The 27786-nt window shown below is 51.3% G+C and overlaps 1 protein-coding gene across 6 annotated transcripts; it reads left to right on the forward strand.

Moving 5' to 3' along the window:
• The first annotated feature begins 5041 nt into the window (after positions 1-5041).
• SEMA4A (semaphorin 4A) lies at positions 5042-27087 on the forward strand. 6 transcript variants are annotated; one of them, XM_067038126.1, is made up of 16 exons: positions 5074-5141; positions 5663-5736; positions 9894-10064; positions 11686-11846; positions 13427-13489; positions 13750-13848; positions 14079-14184; positions 15003-15119; positions 15495-15619; positions 15778-15950; positions 16990-17140; positions 22675-22855; positions 24614-24732; positions 24842-24999; positions 25281-25381; positions 25774-27087. In XM_067038126.1, the coding sequence occupies exons 3-16, from the start codon at positions 9923-9925 to the stop codon at positions 26364-26366; spliced, it is 2289 nt and encodes a 762-aa protein (XP_066894227.1). In that variant the 5' UTR covers positions 5074-5141; positions 5663-5736; positions 9894-9922; the 3' UTR covers positions 26367-27087. The 6 variants fall into 6 exon arrangements, with proteins under 6 accessions (XP_066894220.1, XP_066894223.1, XP_066894227.1 ...); XM_067038137.1 differs by having other exon boundaries at positions 5091-5141; positions 5700-5736; XM_067038131.1 differs by lacking the exon at positions 5074-5141 and adding an exon at positions 5158-5311.
• Positions 27088-27786: the final 699 nt, after the last annotated feature.

A 27786-nucleotide genomic window follows, 5' to 3' on the forward strand; every position in this document is an offset into this window, starting at 1 on the left:
GAGAGACTTCCTCCAGGTGCATGGCTTTAAATACCATCCATATATTGGTGACTCTCAAGTTTATACCTTTAGCTCATTCCTTTGCCCTGAACTCCAGACCTGAATACCCACTTGACAGTCTAATGGCTCTCAAAGTTAACATGTCCAGAACCGATATGCTGATTTCTACACCTCCACTCCACTCTAATCTGCTCTGCCTATAATCTTCTCCACCTCAGCCAATGACCACTCTTCTTTCCAGTTGCTCAGGCCAAAAACCCTGGAATTGGTCTTTTTTTTTTTTTTTTTTTTGCTGTACGCGGGCCTCTCACCGCTGCGGCCTCTCCCGTTGCGGAGCACAGGCTCCGGACACGCAGGCTCAGCGGCCATGGCTCACGGGCCCAGACGCTCCACGGCATGTGGGATCTTCCCAGACCGGGGCACGAACCCGCGTCCCCTGCATCGGCAGGCGGACTCTCAACCGCTGCGCCACCAGGGAAGCCCAGGAGTTTGTCTTTAACTCCCCTTGTCCTCTCATACCCCACGTTCAATCCATTAGTAAATCTTGCCAACTCCATCTTTAAGATATATCTGGAATCCAGTTCATTCTCACCACCACCACCATCTCTTGTCTGGGTTATGGCATTAGTTTCCTACCCTTGCTCCATACACTATTCTCCACACAGCAGCGGAGTTGGTCCTTTAATAGTTGGGTCACTCCTCTGCTCAGAACCCTCCAGAGCCTTCCCAAAGCACTCAATGTAAAAGCCAAAGTCCTCTAAATGGCATGCAAAGCCAGGCATGACGACCCCTCCAGCTCGTCTCTCATGGCTCTCCCTCGTGCTTACTCCACTTAAGCTGCAGTGACTGCCCATGTAATTCCTAGAACACACCAAGCACACGACTGCCTCAGGACGTTTGCACTAGTGGTTCCCTCTGCCTGGACCACTTTTCCCATCAAATATCTGCTTCCTTGTTCCCTCACTTTCTTCAGGTCTCTATTCAAATATCACCACCTAATAAAGCCTTCCCTGACCAAATTTAATAAAATAGCATCCTCCTCTTCATTCTGAGGCACCTTCCCTGGTTTGTTTTTCTCCAGGGCACTTATCATCACTGGACATATTTCGTTGGTATATTTGTTCATTTTCTGCCTTCCATACTGGAATACATACACCTGAGAATAGGTGTTTTTGTCTGTTTGAATCCCCAGTACCTAGTGCAGTGTCTGACAATATAGTAGGTGATTTATAAGTATTTGTAAATGCATAGACTCAGAAATAGACTCAGTGTGAGCACTTTTGCAGAACCTGAGACCTTTAGCCAAATTAATTCCAAAACGATAGGGAGCAGACTATTAGTATTCCCGTTTTAAGTGAGGCAGCTGAGACCCAGAGAGAAGAGAGGTTTACCTGAAATCACCCAGCTCACTGCTGGTGGAACTCAGGACTCCTGATTCCCAGAAAACACTGTGGCAACTCAGAATACTGTGGGAGGACCCAGGAGGGCTTTACAGAGGAAGGGGTCCTTTTGTGGGGAGGGCATGGAAGATTTCTATCAGGTAGAAATGAGGAGAAATACCATCCCAGGTAGGGCATAGAGTCTAAACTGAAACTTGAGGAAAGGCAGGGTCCAAGTGGACTGGGCAGAGCCTTCCCAGGCTGAAGTGATAAGAGGAGGTCTAGAATACCAGTCAGGGAGTTTGAAATTAATTCCACTGGCACTGGGGAGCCAGGGGGGATTTTTGAGCAGAGCAGTGATATGAGAACTGAGGTTTTCTGCTGGCTCACTGCTGTCTTTCAGTTTCCACTTCTCTTTCCCTCTACTTATATGTATCTCTCAGCTGCCCCCTGCCGCTCCAGGGCCAGAAGTAACTGGTTAAGTCATTTTCCTTTTCTATGTCACCACCCTGACAGCTGATCAGGGAGTAGGAGAGGGAGGGGCTGAGCCAGGACCCTTTGTCTCTTAGCCTCCCCAGCACCTCAGTGACCCCTACCCAGGGAGGGGCGGAGGAAACAAGACTCAGAAGGTAGTTGAGAGGGGAAGGTGCCTCCCGCCCTCCCCCACCCTAAATTGACTCTGAGGTGCTGGCCTCCCCTCCGCCTCTGGGGCCAGGCCTCAGTCCCTTACAATCCTTGGGCTGATTCTCCGTGCTTAGTACCAGTCAGTGCCAGCTGGCAGCTCTCACCGGAGACTGAGGTGGCACGAATATGGGGAAGGGGGGAGGAAGTGGGCAAGGGCCCAAGGGGAATAGGGGCCAGGATTCGAAGAGGTGGTAGTCATAAGCTGGGTGGCCAAAATGGGGGTCGTATGGGAGAAAGAAAGGGCTAGACTGAGGAGTCTGGGAGTTTCCAGGGGAATAGAGGATGTGTCAGGGCCCCTACTCTGGCCCTCCTGTCCCTGGCAAACCTAATCCTCTCCCCACCACCTACTTTCCTCTACACCTACCCCCTTAAGCTGCCCCTAGCTAATTCTCCTTGGTCCCTTTAAGAGCTGCCTGGGAACTGGGGCACTGGAGGGGGCTGGCAGGGCCCCCACCCCTCCCCCTGCCCTTCCCGCCTCTGCTCCGCCCCCTGCCCGGTACAGACTCTGCTGGAAGTCTTGGACGCCTGGGTTAGGGTCTCCACTGCTGGGCTGGGGGTAAGGCTTGAAAGTGGTGGGGAAGGGGGACCGTGGTCCCTGGGGTGGGATGGGGTGGCGTGGGATGTCAGTTTCCTAGCCCTTTGGACATGGAATATCTGTTTGCCAACTTCAATGGATAACGTAGGGGGTCCTCTGAGTGGCCCTCCGGCCTCAGACTGGGGGAAGGGTAGCCCCAGGGATCTTGAGGGACAGAGCCTAGGGGGCAGGATGCCTGGGTTTCCTCACCCTTCACTCCCCCATCTTATTTTCCTGGGACCCTTGTTTGCTAACTTCCATCCAGCCACTTCCTGCTCTTCCTGCAATTAAAGACATAGGGCCCTGATGCTGTCTTCCCACAGATGGGGAAACTGAGGCTAAGCAAACCAGAGTAAATGGAACTGTGTGTGCCCCAGCAGGAGAAATGGAGATTAGGCTGTAGAAAAGTTCTCCTTCCTTCTCTACCCCAGTGAACTAGACACAGGGGACTTGGGAGTCCAGCTTACCCCAGCAAACTTCTAACTACAGCCACAGTGCCCACCGGAGACTAAGCCCCTGCTCCCTCATCAGGACAACTTAGCTCCTGCCTGCAAGTTTTGATTTCCATATGTCAAAGCCAGGAGAGGTTCCCTGAAGCCCAGCTGGGTAACCTGGAATGAAGTGGAGCTGGGGGCGGGGGCTGGAGACTCCCTCTACTTTACTCCCTTTTCAGAAATGAAAATGTAGTCCCTTCCAGTTCTGCCACAGAGACTGTGCCCAATTCCCCTAAAAGGGAAAGAGATGGGGGCCAAGGACACCCCCGGGTGTAAAGTCTTTCTGCAGTCCAACCTGCCTGTTACAGCCCTAGCCGTTTCCTCTAATCCCTGCCACCTTGATTCCAAATCATTTCTTCTCCTCCTGCTGTGTGTCCCAGTCCTGGGGAAGAAGAGCCTGTAGGCACCCTCTGAGTTCCCAAGGGCCTCGGGCTGAGGGCACAGAGGATGACATGTCAGGAAGAGTGGGGAAGTGGTAGCAGCTCTACTCAGTCCACTTCTGCTTTCACCACAGGCCTTTCTTGCCCTGCCCCGGACAGAAATTGCTCACCCATCACCCCAACCCAAACCTAACCTAAAGGGGAACCAGGTTTGGCCTGTGAAACTCTCTGCCCTGGGCCGGCACCAGCGCACTCACTTCCTTCCTCCTAAAAATACTAAGTCTAGAGATAAGCCAAGCTGCTCCCTGGTAAGCTGGAAAGCCATCGTTTTACCTATGTGAATCAGAGAGGGCAAGTGCCCTGCCTATGATCACACAGCAAGTTATAGGTATCCAGGCCTGGGATCCAGGGCTCTTGCTCCCCAGTCCCATGGTACCTTTTCTCACAATCTTCCCACAGGCGGAGAGAGGCCAACCTGGAAGGGGCTTTTTGTTTTCTGTTTCTTTTTTCCTTTTTGTTTTTTTTTTTGGCCACACGGCATGTGGGATCTTAGTTCCCCGGCCAGGGATCGAATCCACACCCCCTGCAGTGGAAGCGTGGAGTCTTAACCACTGGACCGCCAGGGAAGTCCCCTGGAAGGGGCTTTTTCAACTCCTCATTTTACCAGTGAAGAAGTCGAGGCTCAGCGGGGACAGGAGGGAACTCTGGTAAACAGTGGCTCAGGATCAGGGCTGGAAGAGGACACCAGGCCCAGCTCCCAAAACTTCCACCCAGATCCCTGCTTGTCTCACAGATGGGAAAGAATCCAGCTCAGGCTTGTCTCTTTTTATCCCTATCTCATCTGGACCTCTGGAAAGTCCTTTCTGAAGTCTTCCCTCCATCCCTCCTCTTATAGCACAAACCTTCTCCTAATAGGTCTCAGGGGGTTAGCCAAAGAAGGCTTCTGGCATCTTCTTGGTAAAGTGGCTTAGGAAGAAACGGCAGAACCTGAACCTGGCAATGGAGCCCTTGCCGTGCAAGCCAGGATAATATTAATAGAAGAGGGCTTCTTAGGCTTCTTGACAGAGACCCTGTTTCTTGGCTTCTTTGCATAGATATTTGTGAGTTCATTTGCATCCTCACTGGCAAACTCAAAAATTTGCCTGGGGTCAGGCGGACCAGCATCCAGGTGCGACCCCCTTACTTATACACAGTTCCCGAGAGAATGGGGAAAACAGAGAAACTGACCATAAAGGAGAATTGGCCCCAACTGAGCCCCTGAACCCAGCTGAGGAACGTCTTCACTGTGGTGCCTGCCTGATGGTGGGCAAGGGAGCTGAGCAAGGACCCCCAGGGGCTAGTGTGCCCCCTCCTGACTCCCCCCACATCCAGAGCCCTGCCTCCTCCACACATGTGGATCCAGGAGCCGCAGAAGGTGGGGCGCAGGGGGACACTGGGTAGGAGGAGGAAGAATATGGGGAGATTCTAGTCCCTCCCACTTAGAGATGCAGTTGCCATGGTGACTGAGGACGAGTGAGGCGGGATGGGGTTGGGGATGGGGGGTGGGGGTGTGGCAGGGACGAAGGCACAGGGAGACAGGAAGCCTGGCATTCCAGGGGGAGGGAAACACAGAGGCATCTCCAAGCTCCAGGTAAGGGAGCGGGAGAGCTGACAGTTCAGAAAGGAGGGGGCGGGCCATTGTCTGGCGCTGGCTCTGCCCTGAGGAGGGGACAGAGAGAGGGGGTCGGGCCATTGTGTTCAGGACTCAGCTCAGTCTTCCAGCACTAGTCAGACGGAAGGAGGAAACCTAGGAGGCACTGGGTAAGGGGTTAGGGGGGACTGGGCTGGGTGGGCGGCAAGAAGGCTGGGAGACAGTGGGGATGGGAAGAGGTGAGGGGGATGCTGGGGGAGTAGAGGTTTGGCGATATCGCTAGTGCCTTAGACACAGTAGGCACTTAATAATTATAAGTTGATTTGACTTGCTTGTGATTGTAAAAAGAGGGTAACGAAGGGCAGGGCAGGTGGGGCTAAGAAAGAGAGCCAGGAAGCTGATGTTCCCCAGGACTGTGCTCTTCTGGGGCTGTCCCTGAAGCCAGAAGGGAGAGGTAGTGGGGGAAACTGGACCAGCTAGGTCATTGGCAAAGCCAGGAGTGGCTTCTCTCCTGGCTTCAGGAGCCCCTCCCTCAGTGAGGAATCCATGCTCGCTCAGGGTGCAGAAGATACGGAGTCCCTGGGGTGAGCATGGGGTAAGTGTGGGAGTGACATCCCCATCTCCCTTCCCACCTCCATCCCCACATCTACATCTCTATCCTGGGCTGAAAGCTGGCCAGAAAGGGGCTACTATTTGATATGGTCTAGGGGCCATGGGGGAGGAGTCCCCACTGGGGGGTCAGGGTTGAACTCAGCATTATTGTCATGGGGGTCCCCAGGCTGGGACCCAGGGCTGGGAGAGAAAGGAGTTGGGGAGCTCCCACATTGGAGCTTTAAAATGACACGGCCCCTACAGCCTGGTCGTGAACCTCTGACCCCTTCCTACCATCACCCCACCTGAACTGCTGCCTGACTCCAACCTCAGCCAACACACTTCGCCTTCCTGGCCTTGGTTTCCTGGTTTGTACAGTGAGGGGGTAGGACCCTGTCAGCTCTGAGCATTCTTGATATTTTGGGCAGGACCTGCTACATCATTTGCAGGGCCCAGTGCAAAATGCAAGTGTGGAGCTCCTGGAACAAGATCAAGACTTTCAAGACGGCAGCAGCTGGGCCTTAGACCGAGCGTGGGGACCTGCGTGACTGCGCAGGTCACATGCCCAGGAAGCCAGCCCTGGCTGTGGGCTCTGCAGGCTGCAGCAAGGGAGATGGCAGTGTAACTTGGGATCTGAGTCCTGAGGCTCTGGTGCAAGACAAGCAGTGGTAGGGGCAGGGTGCCCTTCCTCTCCACCAGGCTCCTCCAGAAGGCCCTTGTGGAGACAGGGGGTGGGACCTGTACCTGATGGCCTTTCTTCAGAGAGGTTTCTGTTCCTCTTGAGTCAGGAATCACCCCAGAGGTACTGTTTCTTAGCCCATCAGAGCTAGAACTTGCCACCCCCCACCCTACACACTTGCCTTCTCCATCCAAGTGGCTCAGAGCTGAGTTTCCCAGACTAGGGCAGGAGTAGGACTCTGGTATGAGGCAGATATGAGTTTAACTTGGCTTCTGGCTGTGTAACCTCCTTTGCCTCACTTTTTTTTTTTTTTTTGCGGTACGAGGGCGTCTCTCTGTTGTGGCCTCTCCCGTTGCGGAGCACAGGCTCCGGACGCGCAGGCCCAGCGGCCATGGCTCACGGGCCCAGCCGTTTCGCGGCATGTGGGATCTTCCCGGACCGGGGCATGAACTTGTGTCCCCTACATCAGCAGGCGGACTCTCAACCACTGCGCCACCAGGAAAGCCCCACTTTCGTCATCTTTACAATGGGATTATTGTGGTACCTAGCAGCTAAAATTGTTGGGTAGACCAAAGCCTGATAATGCAGACTTCATATTCACTGGAGAGGCTGGGGAAAAGAAGACTTGTTGCCAGAAGGAGAATTCCTGGGTCTCTGGAGAAGGAGGAACTCGGCTCAGGGCATTGAAACACTTCCAGAGAGGCGGGAATAGGGCAAGGACTGGGAGAGTGGGGCTGGAACCTCCTCCCCCAAGCCCCACCCACCCTATCAGAGCTCCTCCCAGAGACCCAGAAAAGCCAATCTGTTCGAGCAGAGAGGCCCCAGAGCAGGGTAGGCTCCCACTCTGAGCTTGAGGTAGGGTCTGGGTGGGAGTTTCCCTTGATTCTGAGAGTCTACAAAATGTTCTCTGGGTGGCTTAGACCATGGCTTCTCCCAAGGATCTGGCAACAAGACTCCATGAGAGTCTGGGGAAGTCTTAGGTAAGTCTTGATAGAAACAGTTGTCAGGAGGGGTTTGGCTGAGGCCAGCCCTCAGGGAAATTGAGGGAAAATGGGAGCAGAGGGAAAGGAAAGAAGGCTGAGCAGACTGATAAAGAATTCTAAGGAGGAGCCTAAGCTGTCTCATCACCCTGTAGGCTTTGCTGTGGCAAGAGGGACGGAAGTTACACTACAGGAAGGACTTCCTGACCATGAGGAATGTGCATTTAATTTATTCTTTTTTTTTTTTTTTTTTTTTTTTTTTGCGGTACGCGGGCCTCATTGTTGTGTCCTCTCCCGTTGCGGAGCACAGCTCTGGACGCACAGGCTCAGCGGCCACGGCTCACGGGCCCAGCCGCTCCGCGGCATGTGGGATCTTCCCGGACCGGGGCACGAACCCGCGTCCCCTGCATTGGCAGGCGGACTCTCAACCACTGCGCCACCAGGGAAGCCCAGGAATGTGCATTTAAGAAGGAGGGGGAGGTGCAGGGGACACGGGTTCGTGCCCCGGTCCGGGAAGATCCCACATTCTGCGGAGCGGCTGGTCCCGTGAGCCATGGCCGCTGAGCCTGCGCATCCGGAGCCTGTGCTCCGCAACGGGAGAGGACACAACAATGAGGCCCGCGTACCGCAAAAAAAAAAAAAGGAGGTGGGTTATTTATTGGAGTCGGATTAGCCCTGGAGTGTCTGTGCTCTTTAACCAACAGTCAGCTGGGCTCAGGCTGAGTGGGCAGGAAACTACCCACTTTATAGCCCTTGGTGCTAGATGCCTATTAACCCTGCATTATGAGGTTCCCCCTGGAGCCTTCAGGGAGGGGGTGAGCAGCCATCATCAGGCGTTTGGGTGACCCAGAAGTATGTTCAAGCTCAGATGGGAAATTGTCTGGGTTTCCCACTGGCCTGATGCTGCCGTAAGAGTGTTAGAGATAAGACTACAAAAGGAATTTCCACAGCAAAGCCATGGATAAGAGCCTACTGCAATTGTTTTATTTATTTATTAGATTTTTAAAAGCCATTTTAAAAAATTGAAATATAGTTAATTTACAGTGTTGTATTAGTTTCAAGTGTACAGCAAAGTGATAGTTATACATACACATATATATATATTCTTTTTCAGATTCTTTTCCATTATAGGTTATTACAAGATAATGAATATAGTTCCCTGTGCAATACAGTAGGTCCTTGTTGTTTGCAATTGTTTTATTTTTTAAAGACTATGGCCCAGTTGGAAGTGGGATGTTTGAAAGTTTAGACCATTGCAGGGACTTCCCAGTAGGTAGGAATAGAGAGACCCCCACCTTGTGGGTAAGTGGAAAGAGGAATATGAAAGACTGTGTCATGTCTCCTAGCTGGGAAGTCTTGAGCAAGAGGAGAGACCACTGCTAGTCTGGTTAGACTGGTTGTGATGAGATAGAGGGACAGGGGAATGGCTGAAATGACCTAGAAACTTTCTGGCCTTTTAAACTTTCTGGATAGATGAGGTGAAAGAGAGAGGTGTGCCTCCTTTTAGTCCCTTCCCAATCCACCAATTTCCGCCCAAGCCAGGGATCTGTCACAACTTGAGAGGTGGAAATTCTGGTTTCCCTTGCCCAGAGCTTCCAGTACTGGCTTTGCTGCTATGGGTACCTGGAGCGCCGCACGCCTGGCCCAGCCAGGCTGAGCCCCCGTCCCCTGCCTCTGGGGCCTGGAACCCCCCTTCTTTATTCTCTTGGATGGCACCCACGCCCAAGAGTCTGGACACCTAGGTTCTGCACTGTGTCTGGCTCAAGGGTGAGATGAGATGGGTGGCTGGGGGTGGCAGTCCCAGGGGATGATTATGCAGAGGCTGGGTGACAGCCAGCCACTCCCTGCCCTGGGCCACTTTCCGCATGCTGCTGATAGCCAGCCCTTCGGGCTGGACTCCCATCTCCTCCCTGCAAGAAGAGGCCTGTAGGCCTGAGAGTCAGCAACCTAAGCCCATTTGGGGAGAGATCAGAGCAGGCTGATTCAGACCCGGTCTGCTTGTTTGGGTCATCAGAGGGTAGGGCTGTGTACGAGGCCCTGGGTATCAACAGATCTGAAAGTGCCAGGAGAGTCGGGTCTGAAGAATCTATATTGTGAGTGCAGGAATCTGCTCCCCAGAAAGTTCCCTGCCCAGGACCAGGCATTGGTTTGGGCTCTGGGCTATGGGAGGAGGGAAGGCAAAGAGTAAACAGCAAGAAAGACTTCACTGAGAGTAAGGTGAGAAAAGGCAAAGTGGGGCTATTGGTGCAAAGAGACCAGAAGGGCGGGATGGGGAACAGCTGGACTCCTACCCAGAGGGGAGAGTGAGGTGGGGTGAGGCCTGTGGCATGATGGAAGTGAGACTCTCTAAGGGCACTCTGGAGAGGAAACTGGCCGTCTCTCTAGCATCCCCCCCCCCCCCCACAATACACACTTCTGCTGCCTGGGGCTATCTGATTGGTTCCCAGGGAGGATGTGGTAAAGACTGCTCACCCAGAGAGTGGCGGGTGCCTGTTTCCCCAGAGCCGTCTGGTGACAGCCTCTGGCTGAGCATGGCCCTTCCAGCCCTGGGCCTGGACTCCTGGAGCCTCCTGGGCCTTTTCCTCTTCCAGCTGCTTCTGCTGTTCCTGCCACCACCGACGACTGCACGGGGTGACGGGCAGGGGACCACACCCAGGGTCAAATACTACGCAGGTAAGTGTCTGATGGTCGGGAAGTGTGGGGGTGGCAACACGGGGCTGACTGAGAAAGGAGTGAATGATGAAACTCACCTGGGGCAGAGATTGAGGAAAGGGAAGTCAGGGGACCAGGGGGCCAGGGGCGTTGTGCTTTCTGGTTCTCCAGAGTCGGTGATTTTTCTTTCCCTCTTTAAATGTCACTGTTGTCAAACTGGTCACCTCAAACCCGTAACTAACTGCTTTCATGCCCTCAAGTGCCCCAAAGCCAAGGCCCCTGACAGAAGAGCATCTGTGGGCCTGGTGACCCAGGACACACCAGGACACACAACTGCACAGATGATGCTGGACCACGTCATGCCCAGTACTGTGGACACCAAGGATACAAGAACTCAGTGTGGCCTGGCTGGGATATGGACTCTGGGACCCTTTAAGCACAGCTTGGCTGGTTTCTTACTGAGGCTGTGGTGACTGCTGGTCTTCTACCTCCAGGGAAAAGATTCAGGAAGGAACATGGGCCCTGTAGGAGTTGTAGGGGCAGCCTCCTGGGCACAGCTGTGTCTTTAGCGTCTTTCTGGGGCAACGTGGTAAAGGAAATGCATATTGCCCGTTGATGGAGGGGCCTCCTCTGTTGGATGCTGGGATTACAACATAAACAGGACCCAGCCCCTGCCCTCAAAGTGCTGATGGTCCCAAGGGGGAGGCAGATGAACAGACAACCACACTTTGGGGCGGTCAGTTCAGTAACAGAGGGGTGTATACAGTTCTGGGGAGGCCGGCCTCTCCAGCACCTTGCCACACGTTTCCCCAGCTCCTCCTCTTGGTTGGTCCTAAGAGTCTCTGAGCCTCCAAAGGTAACAATTAGCTAGTCAGTCCTCTAATTCAAAAGTACAAATGTGCTCATGAGAGAGGATTTCAGAAGCTCCTCCCCCCTTGCTGATATGCCAGGGAACCAGGCACACACGCCCCATCTCTGCCACACCATGGTGATGGGGAGACCTCAGGGAACCTCCCACAACCAGCTGGAATCTTGCCCAGGTGACATCTAGGCACTTTCAGGAAACTTTGGAGAAAAACGTTTCCTTTCTGTTCAGCCTATGGCAGTGATTCTTGTGGTGGAAATTTCTTGCAGTAGAGGCAGGGAGGAAAGTGGGGCTGGTGAGTGGGGCCCCTACAACCCACAGCTACTCTTGACACAGTCCTATCCACGTCTAGCTTTCCTGTCTGTGGCCGCCAATGCCTTCCTGTCGTCTCTCTGCCTTCTGCTCTCCCCACGGGTGAAGACCAACGTGTCCTCCCCCACCACAGCCCCCAGGCCTGGAAGAGCATCCATTGTGCCTCACTTTATTTCCTGTCCCTTTGTCTGTCTCTTGGGTACAGGCCACCCTCCCCCAGCCCCGGTCTGTCATTACCCTGTCTCTGGCTGCCTTTCCTCTCTACTGTGAGCTCAACACACAAAGCTCCTATGGCTGCCAGCAGGGTGGGACGAAGAGGGGAGCTGCTGATGAAGAGTGGGTCCAGTTGCCAAGGTCTGGGGAGCACACTCTGCCAGCCCTTTTCTTCCCCTGATTTTATCTCAGAAATCAGCTGCTTGCCCACCGACTTCTCATCACTGTCTCCTTCTCACCACCTCTCAACAGGGGATGGACGCAGAGCTCTTAGCTTCTTCCACCAGAAGGGCCTCCAGGATTTTGACACTCTGCTCCTGAGTGGTGATGGAGACACTCTCTATGTGGGGGCTCGAGAGGCCATTCTGGCTTTGAATATCCAGGATCCAGGGGTACCAAGGCTGAAGAACATGGTGAGAGGCCAGGGGAAGGGCATGGGCTGGGAGTGAGGAGGGGGCCAACAGCTGCCCTGCACTTGGGCTGCTTACGCATGAATAACCACCCAATTTGCTGTTACCCATAATCAGCAACAATCAGCAATTCTTTTATTTAAAAATATTTATTTATTTTATTTTTTGGCTGCGTTGGGTCTTCGTTACAGTGTGCAGGCTTCTCTCTAGTTGTGGCTCGCGGGCTCCAGAGCGCGTGGGCTCTGTAGTTGTGGCACGCGGGCTCTCTGGTTGTGGCTCGCGTGCTTAGTAGTTGTGGTGTGCAGGCTTAGTTGCCCTGTGGCATGTGGGATCTTAGTTCCCTGACCAGGGATTGAACCTGCGTCCTTGCATTGGAAGGCGGATTCTTAACCACTGGACCACGAGGGACGTCCCCAACAATCAGCAATTCTTCATATAGACATATATATATGATTGGTATAACAGACAAGAAACACTGTAGTGGCCTCACTATTCATTGGTACCATGAATACTGGTTGAATAATATTAATTACTAAAATGGTTGATATGGAAATCATTGACATATGAGAGAAACATTGACTCAAATTATATCAATAATATGATATCCACCCACTGGTAGAAATCACTGAAGCTTCTGTGTTAAATTATAGTCACCCTACTCAGGGAAACAACATGAGGGAGAAAGGGAGAGGGAAGGAAAAAAGGGAGGGAGGGAGCTAGCAATTACTGAGCATCTCCACAGTTTGTTTTCCTCAATGTGTGGTCTGTGGGCCACCTGCACACATGGGATGCCAATTAAAAATACAGATTCTGCGCTTCCCTGGTGGCACAGTGGTTAAGAATCTGCCTGCCAATGCAGGAGACACGGGTTTGAGCCCTGGTCCGGGAAGATCCCACGTGCCGCGGAGCAGCTAAGCCCGTGCACCACAACTACTGAGCCTGCGCTCTAGAGCCTGCGAGCCACAACTACTGAAGCCCGTGTGCCTAGAGCCCGTGCTCCGCAACAAGAGAAGCCACCGCAATGAGAAGCCTGTGTACCGCGGGGAAGAGTAGCCCCCACTCCTCCCAACTAGAGAAAGCCCACACGCAGCAACGAAGACCCAACACAGCCAAAAATAATAAATAAATAAATAAATAGAATTTTAAAAAAATACAGATTCTCTGAGGTGTGAGGAACTGACATTTTTAACAATTTCCTCAGGAAATGTGGTGTCGTTTTTGCCAGCTGCTGCTTTTGTACCATGCATGGCATTAGGTGCTTTACATATGCTACCTAGTTGTGCCCTCCAGAAGCCTGTGCAATTGACCAAGATCACTCAACCAGTAAGTGGCTGAGTCTACATTCAAACTCAGGTCTGATTCCATAGGCCATGTTCTACCATGGGGCTGTGTCCTAATGAATAACAGTATCATCCCAGTAATAGCCAGGGTCACAAAGTGAGGTTATTATAGCCCACCAGCATGTAACTAACCACTATGCCTGCTGGTGATTTCACATCAGAGCCAAGGAGGGGATGGTAGGTCAGAGCTAGAGCTCAAGACCTCATTCCCTTTATCTCCCCTTTCCCAATGCCCCACTTCAGATACCCTGGCCAGCCAGTGACCAAAAAAAGAGTGAATGTGCCTTTAAGAAGAAGAGCAATGAGGTAAGTAGAGGTGGAGATACTGGGGCTCTGGTAGAGAACCCTGGTGTCCCTAGACCATCACTGGATGATCTCAGGTTGGGCAGGCAGCAGAGGATGCTTGTTTGCATGATAAATGCCTGCATCATGTTCTATAAAGACAGACAGGGACTGCCTCAGCATTGCCCTGCCCTTCTCCCTACTAGGGAGTGAGGGAGCAGCCTCTGGGGGTCCAGAAGTTTGGGGCAAGTGCCCTGGAGGCCTGAATTCTCTATCTCCCCCAGACACAGTGTTTCAACTTCATTCGTGTCCTGGTCTCCTTCAATGCCACCCATCTCTACGCCTGTGGCACCTTCGCCTTCAGCCCTGCTTGTACCTTCATTGTGAGTTATCTGGCACCAGCTCTCAGGCCCCAAGCATCCCTCCTCACGTCTACTCCCAGCTCATCCTCTGCAGCTCTGGAAAACTCTGGCTTTCCAGACGCAGGACCCTTGTGAGATTCCTGGCCCCAGACCAATTTTCCTCTACATCCCCTCCCCTTCCTCCCTCACGCCCCTCCTTTCCCAGACATGAAACTCTGGCGTTCTGGCCCCCGGCCACTCCCCCTCTCTAGGAACTCCAAGATTCCACCCTGTTGCCCATCTCAGAGGACAAGGTTGTAGAGGGGAAAGGCCAGAGCCCCTTCGACCCCGCCCATAAGCACACGGCTGTCCTGGCAGGTGAGTATGAGGTTCCCTGGACCACCCCAGCAACTGCTTTCCCTGGTCACTCTGTGACATATGGAATCTGACAATTTCCTGAAAAGCAGGGGACAGAGGGAGGAGAAACCAGGAGCCTCGGAGCACAAAATCAGAGGGAGAATCAGGTACCCCAAACACCAGCTCCTGCTGAAACTGCCACAAAGGAGGTGGGAAATGGATATGGAGAGATGCACAGAGGCGGGTGGGTCCAGGAAGGGTCTCAGGCAGGGAAGAGGCCTGAGATTCAGTCATTTGTTCAAAAAGTATGCTCTGTATGAATGCCCCCTCTGGTGTGCCAGGCATTGTGCTAGGAACTGTAGGAATTACAAAGAAGAAATCATGGTGCTGTGACCTCCCAGACACAAACCATTACAGACTTCCCACCTTGGCTTCCTGAAGGAGGTGGACTTTGACTGAGTGGGACCTTGAAAGATAGGTAGGTGGGCAGGGAAGGTGTTCCATGAAGAAAAGGGTAGGACTTTAAGGTACGGAAACAAAACGAAGCCGTCTTCGGGCAACAATTAGTGATTCTAACTGGCAAGTGGTTCAGCTGGGCATGGGAGGGAGGAGCCAGAGAAAAGTGCCAAAACACTGAAGGCCATAAGGTTGGCCATTCCCTCTGGGCAGAAGGACCTAAGAACGGTACTCAGTGGGGGGCTGTGAGCTGGGCTTTGGGATTCCATAGGAAGATGCAGAACACACGAAGGAGGCCAGAGACTGATGTGAATGCTGACCGGTCTGAGGAGGGCAGGGGCACTCTCCAACTGATGAGGTCTCCCCTCCTCTCCCCACACTAGATGGGATGCTCTATTCCGGCACCATGAACAACTTCCTGGGCAGTGAGCCCATCCTGATGCGCACACTGGGATCCCAGCCTGTCCTCAAGACGGACAATTTCCTCCGCTGGCTGCAACGTAAGTACCTGAGCCCCACCCAGCACAGGTCTGGCCCCCTTCCCCAAGTCCCGGAGACCTGGCACTGTGAACTGCTGTTAATTCACTCAACTCTCGTTTGTTGAGGCATACAGTGTGCAAGGCAGTAGTTAGGCATTGGCGGTACTGCAGGGAAGAAGACAAAGCTCCCGTCCTCGTGAAGCTTTCATCTTACATAAATAATTAAAGAACTACCAGTCGCTCCCCGCCCCCACCCCCCACCCATGGCTACGTCTCGACCAGCTGTGGGACCCGAGAGGTCGTGTCTCCTGTCCTCAAGAGCCAAGGGTTTTCACAAAGGGGAAGCCAGGGCATCCAGGTGCTCCATCTCTTAGCCCATCTGCCCCGCCCCTGCAGCGGACGCCTCCTTCGTGGCAGCCATCCCTTCGACCCACGTCGTCTACTTCTTCTTCGAGGAGACAGCCAGCGAGTTTGAGTTCTTCGAGAAGCTCCACACATCCCGGGTGGCCAGGGTCTGCAAGGTCTGCAGCCTGGGCGGGAGGCGGGGCTGGCTGTGGAGAAGCCAATGGGGAGATGGCAGAGGCGGGGCTGAGCGGGACCAATGGAAGTGAGGGGCGGGGAAGAGGGCGAGGTCACGTGGGGGCAGGGGGGGGTCCCCTGACTCCTCCGGTGCCCCTAGAACGACGTGGGCGGCGAAAAGCTGCTGCAGAAGAAGTGGACCACCTTCTTGAAGGCCCAGCTACTCTGCGCCCAGCCGGGGCAGCTGCCCTTCAACGTCATCCGTCACGCTGTCCTGCTGGCAGACAATTCCTCCACCGATCCCTATGTCTACGCTGTCTTTACCTCTCAGTGGTGAGCAGCCAGGCGGGAACGTGGCGGCTGGAAGCGGGATTACGGGTCAGCACCCTTGTTGCCCTGGCCCGCCAGGGAGGGTAGGAACTGATGTGAGCCGAGCACATACTCCACACTTCACATATGAAGGCATTTGATCGTCACCATCTCCCAGGAATTTGACTCATGCCCTTAATGTAGATGGGAAAAATAAAGCTCAGAAAGGTTCTTATTAGTTTATATCCTGCCTGGTTCCAGAAAGGATAGGAGGTAGCTTACAAAAGGCAAACATTAAAATAAAATAAAATCCATGAGGAAATGGAAATAAAAGGAGAATAAGAGAACCCAGGGATCCCGTCAGCACATTACACATGTGCTTTACAAATGTGCAGTCCTGGGATGTCGGCACAAATTTAGTTCTGAGCTTCCTAATGGTCAGAGCAAAGAGTGAAACACCACCAGCAACATAAGATAAAAATAATCATTGCTTGGAGGCTGAGAAAGTTTAACTTACTTGCTGTGGTCTTGTACCTGCTGACAATGTCAGGTATCAAAGATATCTGTTGTAAGCAGGGTCTGGTATCTATGGCACCCAGAACTGAGAATATGGTGTATGTCACAGGTTAAAGAGAACAAGAGAGACCTTTTGTCTCCACAGACCAAGGCTGAAGGAATAAAAATAGTTGTAGTCAGGCTCTGGTTGGTTATCTGAGGACCAGGAATACATGGGATCCCCAAAGAGGAACACTTCATCTGGAGCCTGTTGGGCAGCTGGTTATACTGCCCCTCCCATGGGGGCCCAGTCTGGGCAGGCCAGGCAGGAGACACCCCAGGGCATGAGCCCCATTTAATTCTCATTAAAGATAATCACACCTCAGATCCTAAGATGGGCTAGAGTCTGGGGCTCTCCTAGCCCTTATCACCACAGCTGGGGGCTGACCCAGCCCTTCATCCTCCTGCTCTTCTAGGGTTTCTCACCAAGGGTGGGCCAGGGCTGGAAGGGGAGCTTCCTGGTATAGCTGAGGAGATTACAGACAATGTCCCCTCTGGCTTTCTCCAGGCAGGTTGGTGGGACCAGGAGCTCTGCTGTCTGCGCTTTCTCACTCAAGGACATCAAGCATGTCTTTGAGGGGAAGTATAAGGAATTGAACAAAGAGACTTCACGCTGGACTACTTACGGGTTCCCTGATATCAGTCCTCGGCCAGGCAGCGTGAGTACTGCCCACCCCACTGAGCAAACCCTGCCTCCCCAGACACATAATATGCATGTCAAAGTCATAATAAATGCCCAATAAATGCTAGTGTTCCCCGCACCCCCAGGTCCTGTCTGCTCAGATATTCACTCATTCTGGCTGCCCACATTCCACATGTGTCCAACCCCATCCTAAACACAGAGCAGCACCCCTTCACCCCAGCTGAGTGCACCCCAAATACCTGGGTGTATCACTAAGGAAACAAGGGAGCATGGGCTGTGCCAAGGACTGTCTTGGGCATCTTCACCTGCATTTCTCGTTTAACTTTTGTTTTGTGATCAGAGTGTACATGTACAGCATTTAAACAATCATATAGATTTACATGGTTGTTTACAAAAAACAGCCCTGTTTCCTATTCTCAGCACTTTTTCCTCTCTAGAGACAACCACCTTCAGTTTTTTTAGCTGATTCTTTTGATATTTATCTCTAAATCTTGAAATACTTTTCTTGCTACTTCTTGATGTTTCAGTGTCAGGCAGTGTCTGTTGAATTCCCATTCTGGATGGTGAGGATTTAACCATGTCCCCCACCCGCACTCAGCGATGTGCTGGAACTGGCTTGCAGCAACTAGCAAGAACCCTTTGTGCATCTCTTTACAAATCCGAGTTCAGTGACAATATATTGATAGCTTGAAATCAGCCATGTTGGGAATAATACATCATGGAAATCAGCAAACACTTCAAATCAGAGGTCCCCCTGCTCTTCGTTCCCCAGAGCTGCCTTATCAACACACCACTGCACCCACCCCTCATCTCCCAACATTGCTTTATAGTAATTTTGGTTAGATCAATATTTATATTATGATTCATTATTCACAACTGAGCCAGGTAGTAAGCCATGATTATTTTTCCTTTTCGCATAATTTAAAATTTTTCCCTGGGGTTAGTAATTATCTTGATTACTTTTTTTTTCTTTGTTTTCTAAGCTCTTATCTTTAATTCAATCCCAAACTCTTCCTCAGTTATCTGAATCTCTTTAAAAAACAGATCCATTAGGTATTCTAAGAGTTTCGTCTTCCCGGAGATCCTTCCTATCTGCTGCAGTCTGTACTATATCTACATCTTAACTACATCCGGGACACAGCTGCCATCCTGGAATCTCCCTTCCTCATCATTCTGGGCATTCCCTTTGCCTCTTTCTTGTGTGACAATCTGGTGTCTCTTGCATCCCACAACTTCCTCTTTTTTCTTTTTTTTCACGATCTTATTTTAGTGGAGATTCCCGGAAAGGGATACATGATAGGTAAATGTTTTTGAGACCTTGAATATCTGAATATATCTTTATTCTACATTCACATTTGATAGTTTGCCTCGGTGTATCTAATTCGAGACTAGAAATAATTTTCCTTCCAAACTTTGAAGGCTTCCTCTATTATCTTCTAGCTTCCAGTGCTGCTGTTGAGAAGTCTAAGGGTATTGTGATCCCCAACTCTTTGAATGTCACCTGTTTTGTTTTGTTTTTTATTTTCTCACTGGAATCTTGTAGGACCTTTTTTGTGTCGCTGGTTGTTTTGAAATTTTTCATGGTATTGTGCCTTGATGATATCTGTTCGTTCATTGTCTGGACATTCAATTTGCCCCTTAATCCTGGAATTTTAGTTCTTTCAGTTCTAAGAAGTTTTCTTGAACTATTTCCTCCTGTTCTCTTTTCATTCAACAAATATTTTTTGAGGCCACCTGTCACTGTTGTAGGCACTGGGGATATAGCAGTGAACAAAACAGACAAAAGTCTCTTTCCTCATGGAGCTGACATTCTAATGTCAGAATGTTTTTTCACTTCTTTCTGGACCTCCTGGACTAGTCCTCTACCTTTTAAAATCCTTTAAAGGATTTTTTTTCCGTGTCTTTGGTTTTGTTCTACTTTCTGAGAGAGTATCTCAATTTTATCTTCTGATCCTTCTATCAGATTTTTAATTTCTGCTATCAGATATTTAATTTACTAGATTTTTTTGAGCTTTGAATATGTCTTGTATAAACATGTTCCATTATAGTGAATTTTAAATATATAAAAAGTGGACAGAATAGTGTAATGGACCTCCGTACACCCATCAGCCAGCTTCAACTCATAGCCAATCAAACTGTTTCATCTATACTCCACCCACTTCTCCTCTTATTATTTTGAAGCAAATTCTGGTCATTGTATCATTTCATCTGTATTAGTTTCCTATGGCTGCCATAACAAATTACCACAAACGTGGTGGAGTGAAACAACAGAAATTTATTCTTTCACAGTTCTGGAGGCCAAGTGTTTGAAATCAAAGTGTCAGCAGGGTTGGTTCCTTCTGGATGCTCTGAGGGAGAATCTGTTCTATGCCTCACTCTGAGCTTCTGGTTGGCTGCTGGAAACCCTTGGTGTTCCTTGGCTTGTAGGCACATCACTCCAATCTCTGCCTCTGTCATCACTTTGCCTTATCTCTGTATGTCTCCTCCACTTCTCTTATACAGACACTTGTCATTGGATTTAGAGCCCATTGTAATCCAGAGTGAGTCATCCTTTTAAAAAAAATATTTATTTATTTATTTATTTATTTGGCTGCGTCGGGTCTCAGTTGCGGCATGCGGGATCTTTCATCGCGTTGTGCGGGCTTCTCTCTAGTTGTGGCGTGAGGGTTTTCTCTTCTCTAGTTGTGGCGCACAGGCCCCAGGGCATGTGGACTCTGTAGTTGTGGTGCATGGGCTTAGCTGCCCCGCGGCATGTGGGAACCTAGTTCCCTGACCAGGGATCGGACCCACATCCCTTGCATTAGAAGGCAGATTCTTTACCACTGGACCACTAGGAAAGTCCCCAGAATGAGTCATCTTGAGATTTTTAATTATGTATACAAAAACCCTTTCTGCAAATAAAGTCACATTCACAGGTTTTAGACGGACATGTCTTTTGGGGGGCTACCATTCATCCCATTACCTCATCCATAAATATTTTAGTATGTATCTCCAAAGGATAAGGGCTTTGAAAACAACAACAACATAGCCATAGTACCATTATCACACCAAAAAATTAATAATAGTTCCTTAATCTAATATGCATTTAGTGTTCAAATTTCTAATAGTCTCACAGATATCATAAGGGTTTAAAAAAAATATTGTTTGTTTATTGGAATCAAAATCCAAATAAGATCTGTAAATTTTGATCTGTAAATCTGTTGTTCTTTTCAGTCTCTTTTAGTCTGTATGTTCCCTTTCCAACTTCTTTTTTTCTCTTTCAATTTATTTGTTATGTAGAATTTTCCACAGTCTGGATCTTGATTTTGCATCTCTATGGTGGAGTTTAAGTATTTTCTGTAAATTGGTTGGTGTTTGGATCTATAGAAGTAATCAGATTAAAGTTTGATTTTTGGGAGCAAAACTACCTCATAGTGGTAGTGTGGTCTTCTTTCAGGAAGTATGTAACCTCTGGCCACACTCTTTGAAATAAGAACTCCTCTTTTGTAGCATTATGTTCTTCTTTCATGGGTATACTATCTTCATACTTATCTCTCTTAAGATAGTAGGGAGGGGCTTCCCTGGTGGCACAGTGGTTGAGAGTCCGCCTGCCGATGCAGGGGACGTGGGTTCGTGCCCCGGTCCGGGAGGATCCCACATGCCGCAGAGCGTCTGGGCCCGTGAGCCATGGCCGCTGAGCCTGTGCGTAACGGGAGAGGCCACAACAGCGAGAGGCCCGCATACCGCAAAAAAAAAAAAAAAAAAAAAGATAGTAGTGATACTTTGCTGTGGTTTTCTTTTCTCTGAATCATTTCTGTTTCCTCTTAGGTTTTTGTTTACTCATTTTTTCCATTTCCTTGTTCTGATGTCTTTCATTTTCATGGTTTCACTCACATATCTGGTAATCCTTGGCTATCTACTCATATTTAAGAGGGAGGGACCATGAAGCTGTTTGGAAACTCTGCACCCTGGGCATGACTTGGCAACTTGAGCTCCGTGATAGCTCCACTGAGGATGGTCTGGCTGGACTGCTTTGTTGGGGACCTTCAATGTCAATATCTTTAAGTCTTTCCTCTTGGACCTCTAGTCAGTTTTCCTGGAGTAGATTTTTCCAGTCTTCTGCCTGGAGGGAGATGGTCTGGCTCCTGGTGTATGGGAGCCATGGGGAAAGAGGTCTGGGTGTGGGGGAAGAGTCTCAGCAGGTACTGTGTCTACTTGGATTTAATCCCCTGCTTTCATGGTGGTGTCACCCATCTCTGCTGTACTCCATTCAGAGTCCCTCTGTCTTACCCTCTCCAGAGAATAAACCTCCAGTTTGGGGCTAGGGTGTGGAAGGGACAGTCACTCAGTGGCATGGAGCTGGGAGGAAATCTGCCTGCTTCTTAAAGAGACTTTCAAATAATCATCTTTATTCAGCCCCTCCTTTACCCCATTTCCAGAGGTGACTGGGGCCACTAATCCGTGAACTTCAGGAATTCTGCCTTATAAATCAGATAGTTTGGGGTTATCCCTGGGCTGCCTTAAGAAGATTCTTTTATACTGTTAAGTCTTTTCATTAAGTCTTTTGTTCATTTGCTTTCCAGCTTCCAAAATGTGGCTGCTTTTGCCTCCTCTCCTGTTCTCCCCATCCCTGTAGGTTTGTGTCTTTAAAAAAAAAAAAAAAATCCCTTTGGGAGGAAGTGAGAGTAAGTGCATATGCTCATTCTGGCATCAAAATGAAATACAGATGTTATTACATCACTTTACAGGTGAGGAAGTTGCAACTCATAACTTGTCTGAGGACATATCTTGTAGTTGACAGAGCTGGGGCTGGTGTTAAGACAGTGCTCTTGGAAATGGAGGACAAGAATCGTGACCAAAGATCAGGACACAGGTGTCCCAAAGCCACAGTATGCTGGTGTTGGCAGGGCCTTTCGAGAACAGCCGGTCCAACCCCCTCATTTTATGAGTAAGAAAAAGAAGGCCCAGAATGGAGAAGGGACTCTCCCAGAGTCACGCATCAAATTCATGCCACACCATGATGAGAAACACTCCCTGTTCACCACCCCTTTCTGTGACATTGTTCATTCAATTACTGACTCAGCGAACATTTATTGGGCACCAACTGTGTGCCAGGTCCTGTGTTAAGCCTGGGCTTACAGACATGAGTTCAAGGTGGTCCTTGTCTGCAAGGGACCCTCACTCTACTTCCTGCTGGTAGCCAGGCATCCTTGGTGAAGGTGATGATGGAGGAAAATAATGACAGCTAATGTTTATGAAATACGTACTTTATGCCAAGCACTGTTCTAATTACTTTTCATGTATTGTTGCATTGCATCCTCACAGCAAGCCTGTGATGTATTGGTAATAGGCCCATTACACTGTTAAGGAACCTCAGGCACGCTGAATTCAGAGTCTGGAATTCAAAGCCAGGCAGTTCCCGAGTCCAGCTTTAATCCCCATCCTGAAATGAGGACTGCCAAGAGGAAGGGAGGCAAAGGAGATTAGCCAAGGGGGAGGGAGGGAGGGAAGGGGCAGTGGGTGAGTTGAAGGAAGAAGAAAGCTGACCTGATCTGCCTCCTCCCCCTTCAGTGCTCGGAGGGCCCCTCCTCTGATAAAGCCTTGACCTTCATGAAGGACCATTTCCTGATGGATGAGCTGGTGGTGGGGACACCCCTGTTGGTGAAGTCTGGTGTGGAGTACACACGGCTCGCGGTGGAGACAGCCCAGGGCATCGACGGGAATAGCTATCTGGTCATGTACCTGGGCACCAGTGAGTAAAGGGCTCAAGGCCACCCCTCAGGGGACCAGAGCAGGGACTGCAACTTGGGTTGAGGAGGGAAACCTTTGATTTCATTCACTCAGGCATTCATTCAACAAATGTTTTCTGAGCACCTGCTTTGTGCCTGGCACCCTGCTAGGCTCTGAAAATACAGTGGGAGAACAAAACAGCCCTGTCCCTACCTTCTTTGAGCTTTCAGTCGTGTGGGGGAGAGAAACATGGAGGGCTTTGGTGACCTTAGCAAGAAGTGTTTATCTTATGGGGAAGACATGCTAGAGAGGTGAAGAGTGAGGGAAGATAGAGGGGGAGCTGGAAACATTGAGAGTAGAGATCGCAGATCACGCTTCAGGAAGCTTGGCTGTGAAGGGGAAGAGGGGAAGGGGAGGTAACTGGAGGAGGGCGTGGGATCCAGCCAGCAATCTTTTTAAAGATGGGAAAGATCATCAGGATCCAGTAGAGGGGGAGATGGCGAAGAGATGGGCAGGTGAGGGGCTAAATGGCAGGTTAAGTTGCAGAGGCAGCAGGAAACCTGGTTCTAGAACCAGGTGGAGGGACTGTTCGTGAGTGGGGGAGGTACAGACCTCTGCTGGGATGGGAGTGAAGGAGTAGAAGGGGGGATAAGACTGGAAGGGGGAATGTATAGACTTGTGGGGGAAATGGGCAAGAAGTAGAGGGAGCTCTTTTGTGAAGGCTTTTGTGTTTTCTACGAAGTAGGACACAAGGTCATGGGGACAGGCGGTGGGGGGTGGAGACTGAGGGGTAGAAAAGGTGGGAGGTTTGAGGAGAGAGGAATAGATTCAAATATTCATCGTAGAAAGAAGGAGAGGGACTTCCCTAGTGGCGCGAGCGCCCGCGAGCCACAACTACTGAGCCCGTGCTCCTAGAGCCCGTGCTCTGCAACAAGAGAAGCCACCGCAATGAGAAGCCCGCGCACCATAATGAAGAGTAGCCCCCGCTCGCTGCAACTAGAGAAAGCCTGCGCGCAGCAACGAAGACCCAACGCAGCCAAAAAAAAAATAAATTTATTTAAAAAAAGAAAGAAAAAAGGAGAGACAGTCTGTGGGGGAGATGGGGAAGATTGCTAAGCATATATTATATTGAGGGCCTGGCTGAGGTGGATGACCTTGAGCTTTAGTGGAAGAAACCCATCAGGTTCATTCATTCTTTTAGGACATCAGCTGTGCATATATTGGGTATACAATAGAGAACAAAACAGACAAAAATCTAGCTCCTTTTTGGAGTGTGTGGGGACAGACAATAAACATACTGAAGAGTCAATTACTTGGTACATTATGAGATTAGAAAATAAATAGAGCAATGTGTGGTCAGGAATGCCAGTTGGGGTGGTAGTAATTTTTAAAAGGGTGGTCAGGGTAGAACTCACTGAAGTGCCTTTGAGTAGAGACACTTGATGGGGGTGAGGGAGGCTGGTGATGTGATTTTCCACAGAAGTGCTCAGCAGTCCACTGCCCCATGTCCATGGAGAAAGGGGACGGTTTGGTTCCTCCAGGCATGGAGCTTTATCAGGCAGTTGCAGAGGAAGGGCCAAGAGGCAAGGGATTTCCAGCCATTTACAAGCAAGCTCCATCTCCGTGGCATAGAGGGAAACGGTCTGACAGATCTGTGTCCAGTGCACACTTCAGAAGGAACTTTCTGACAGCTGGGGAAGCCATCTGGAGTCAGAGAGGGAGCACGAGAGGGGTGTGTAGATGGGGTCAGACAATTTCAGCTCTCTCTGTCTCTTCACAGGCACAGGGTCCCTCCACAAGGCTGTGGTGAGTGGGGACAACAACGCTTATCTGGTGGAGGAGATCCAGCTGTTCCCTGACCCTGAGCCTGTTCGCAACCTGCAGCTGGCCCCCACCCAGGTGGGAAGGGGCCTGACCCTCAGATGGCCTTCTAGAGGGGCAGGCCTTGGGTGCTGGATCCTTCCTAGGTGTGCCAAGGACACCCTGACACTCTCCATCTCTCTTCCAGGGCGCAGTGTTTGCAGGCTTCTCAGGAGGCATCTGGAGGGTTCCCCGAGCCAACTGTAGTGTCTACGAGAGCTGTGTGGACTGCGTCCTTGCCCGGGACCCTCACTGTGCCTGGGACCCGGAGTCCCAAATCTGCTGCCTCCTGCCCACCCCCATCCCGTGAGTGCCAGTTACCCAGCTTATGGTCTTCCTCTTTCCAGGTGCTACTAACACATTCCCTGCAAGATTCTCCAGGCCTGTGGGGGGCTCCTCCAGGGATGGAGTTGCATCAGGCAGTTTTGAGCTGTCCCAGCCGTCTCTGGGCTTCTCTTCCCCTCCTCTCTGTTCTACCTAGTCTCCCAGACCCACCTTCTTCCCCCCTGCACTTCACTCTCTTGCTCCCTCCTCCTCCCACTCTTGGCTGTGTCAAAGGATAATATTTGCTTTCCCTACCTTCTCAGGGAGTCCTGGAAGCAGGACATGGAGCATGGGAACCCAGAGTGGGCATGTGCCAATGGCCCCGTGGGCAGGAGTGGAAGGCCTCGGAGCCGCCCCCAAATCAGTGAGTGTGGGACCAGGGGTGGCACAAAGGCTCGGGAGGACTTCTGGGAGGGGGTGGGCATTTCTGCCTCAGTTTCTCCCCCAGCACCTGCCTGGCTTGAGACCTGAATGCCCAGAGTTGGAATGGATTGGGATGTAGGCTGTAGGGAGGAGGGATAGGAATTCTAAGCTGGGATTCAGGATTGGGGTTGAAGTTGCTTCTGGTGTCAGAGTTGGAGTCAGATGGACTGGGGGGGTTAGTACGGGGCCCAGACTGGAGATAGGAGAGGGGTCAGAGTTGAGTTTTAGAGTTGAAATAGAAGTTGGAGGTGGGAGTTGGGGCCCACATGTCGGGTAGAGACTCCCTCCTGCCAGCTCTCTCCTTAACCTTTGGCCCCTTTCCCTTACCTACAGTTAAAGAAGTCCTGGCCGTCCCCAACTCTATCCTGGAGCTCCCCTGCCCCCATCTCTCAGCTCTGGCCTCTTACCACTGGAGTCACGGCACAGCAGCGATCCCGGACATCTCTTCCACAGTCTACCATGGCTCCCTCTTGCTGCTACTGAGAGATGGGGTGGGGGGTCTCTATCAGTGCTGGGCCACTGAGAATGACTTCTCATACCCTGTGGTCTCCTACTGGGTGGACAGTCAGGACCAACCCCTGGCCCTGGATCCTGAACTGGCGGGCATTCCCCGGGAACGCATGGAGACCCCGCTGACCAGAGTCAGTGGTGGGGCTGCCCTGGCTGCCCCGCGGTCCTACTGGCCCCACTTCCTCACCGTCACTGTACTCCTTGCCTTAGTGCTTTCAGGAGCCCTCATCCTCCTCCTCGCCTCCCCTTTGGGGGCACTCCGAGCCCGGGGCAAGGTCCAAGGCTGTGGGACCCTGCCCCTCGGGGAGAAGGCCCCATTGAGCAGGGAGCAGTGCCTCCAATCCCCCAAGGAATGCAGGACCTCTGCCAGTGATGTGGACGCTGACAACAACCTCCAGGGCACTGAGGTGGCTTAAACTCGGTATAGGCTGGAGCTGTCGGGTAGGGCAGGGCGCCTGGCCGTGCTGGCTGGGGGGACTGGGAGCAGTGCAGCCCTGACTAGGGTGGGAGTAGCACAAAAGACCACCTTCCTCCCACAAGAGGACCTTCTCCGCCACTCTGTGCCACCGATAGCACTCAGTGGGGCTGGGCACAGCGGCCTGACTCCCCTATGGGACTCCCTTCTGCCAAGCACGTGGCCTCTCTAATGGGGGCTGCCCCAGACCTGGACCTAGGCTATGATAGGAGGACCTAGAGAGAATCCTTGAGTTCTGGCCATTCTGGGACCTTCCAGAAACATACTGCTACAAGAGACCCTACAACACCAAACACCTAAGCAACTGTAAGATAGCACACCACACCTGGAGACTCCATTCTAAAAGCAGCTGCCACCTTGGACACCAACACTTGCCTCTCCCAAGGCTCTCCAGGACTCTGCAGGGAGCTGCTCCCTTCCTGCTCCCCTTATCAACTCAACCAGGGAGGTGTTTCCTGAAGTCTCACCTCCTTCCATCTTGCTTCAGTTGGGGCAGATTTAACCCCTTCTGGCCTGGCTAGAACACAGGGGTCATCTGAGCCTTGTTCACTCCTTTTCCCTGGCTGACCCCTGGACCCCTTTCCTCTCCCCTCTCCTTTGTTTTGGGATTCAAAAACCACTTGTCACAGACAGTTTATTTTTTATTAAAAAGACAAAGCTTATGACTGGTGCTGTTTTTGTCGGAGCAGAGCGTCCAGCCGAGGACTGCGGGAGGTAAGGGAAGCAGGCGGTCCGAGGACAATAGGAGGTTAGTAGGGTGATTGTTCTTTCCCAACTCCAAACCACCTCTTTTGCCCTGCCAGCTGCCTCCCAGCCCTCAGCCAGCCCCACAGCCCTTTCTTCCACTTCAGGCACTGCTAGAGAGTGCCTGCAACCCTGCCTTTGGGGCCAACACACGTCTGTGTGTCTGCCGGCCGGGCAGCACCTCATCCATCACGGACTCCGTGCCGCAGCCCCACAGTTGCTGTCCCCAGCTGTCTCACACTTCTCTTGACTCCTCCTCAGCCCCCCTTTCCCACTGCAAGCTGTTGGTTTCAACTCTTGGTGGATTGAATTGATAGCAAGACTGTGCAGTCACCCCCATCCTGGCCACATCCTTCCCAATATCTGGCAAACACTGTCCACGCCCCCTTATCACCTTCCCCCTCTCCCTCCTGTCACGAAGGCACATGTCCCTCCTCCAACCAAGGCTAACAGGTGCATTTGCCCCTTCCACTGTGCCAAGACCCCCTGCATCGCCCTCCCCACTTTATTACTCCCTCATCCTCATCGTTAACCTCCCTTCTTCCACCCACAAGTGTGCTAAGTGCTCTCTGTACCGAAAAAGAAAACAAAGCAATAATCCTTCTCACAGCTCCACC

This window comes from Kogia breviceps, chromosome 1 (assembly GCF_026419965.1).
Source record: "Kogia breviceps isolate mKogBre1 chromosome 1, mKogBre1 haplotype 1, whole genome shotgun sequence".
Lineage (NCBI taxonomy): Eukaryota > Metazoa > Chordata > Mammalia > Artiodactyla > Physeteridae > Kogia > Kogia breviceps.

Bases quoted from the DNA above. Each gene is read 5' to 3' on its own strand.
- SEMA4A (XM_067038119.1), top strand. From the start codon at position 9,923: ATGGCCCTTCCAGCCCTGGGCCTGGACTCCTGGAGCCTCCTGGGCCTT. The intron at 11,847-13,426 runs GTGAGAGGCCAG...GCCCCACTTCAG, and splicing joins TACCAAGGCTGAAGAACATG to ATACCCTGGCCAGCCAGTGA. The intron at 14,185-15,002 runs GTGAGTATGAGG...TCCCCACACTAG, and splicing joins GCACACGGCTGTCCTGGCAG to ATGGGATGCTCTATTCCGGC.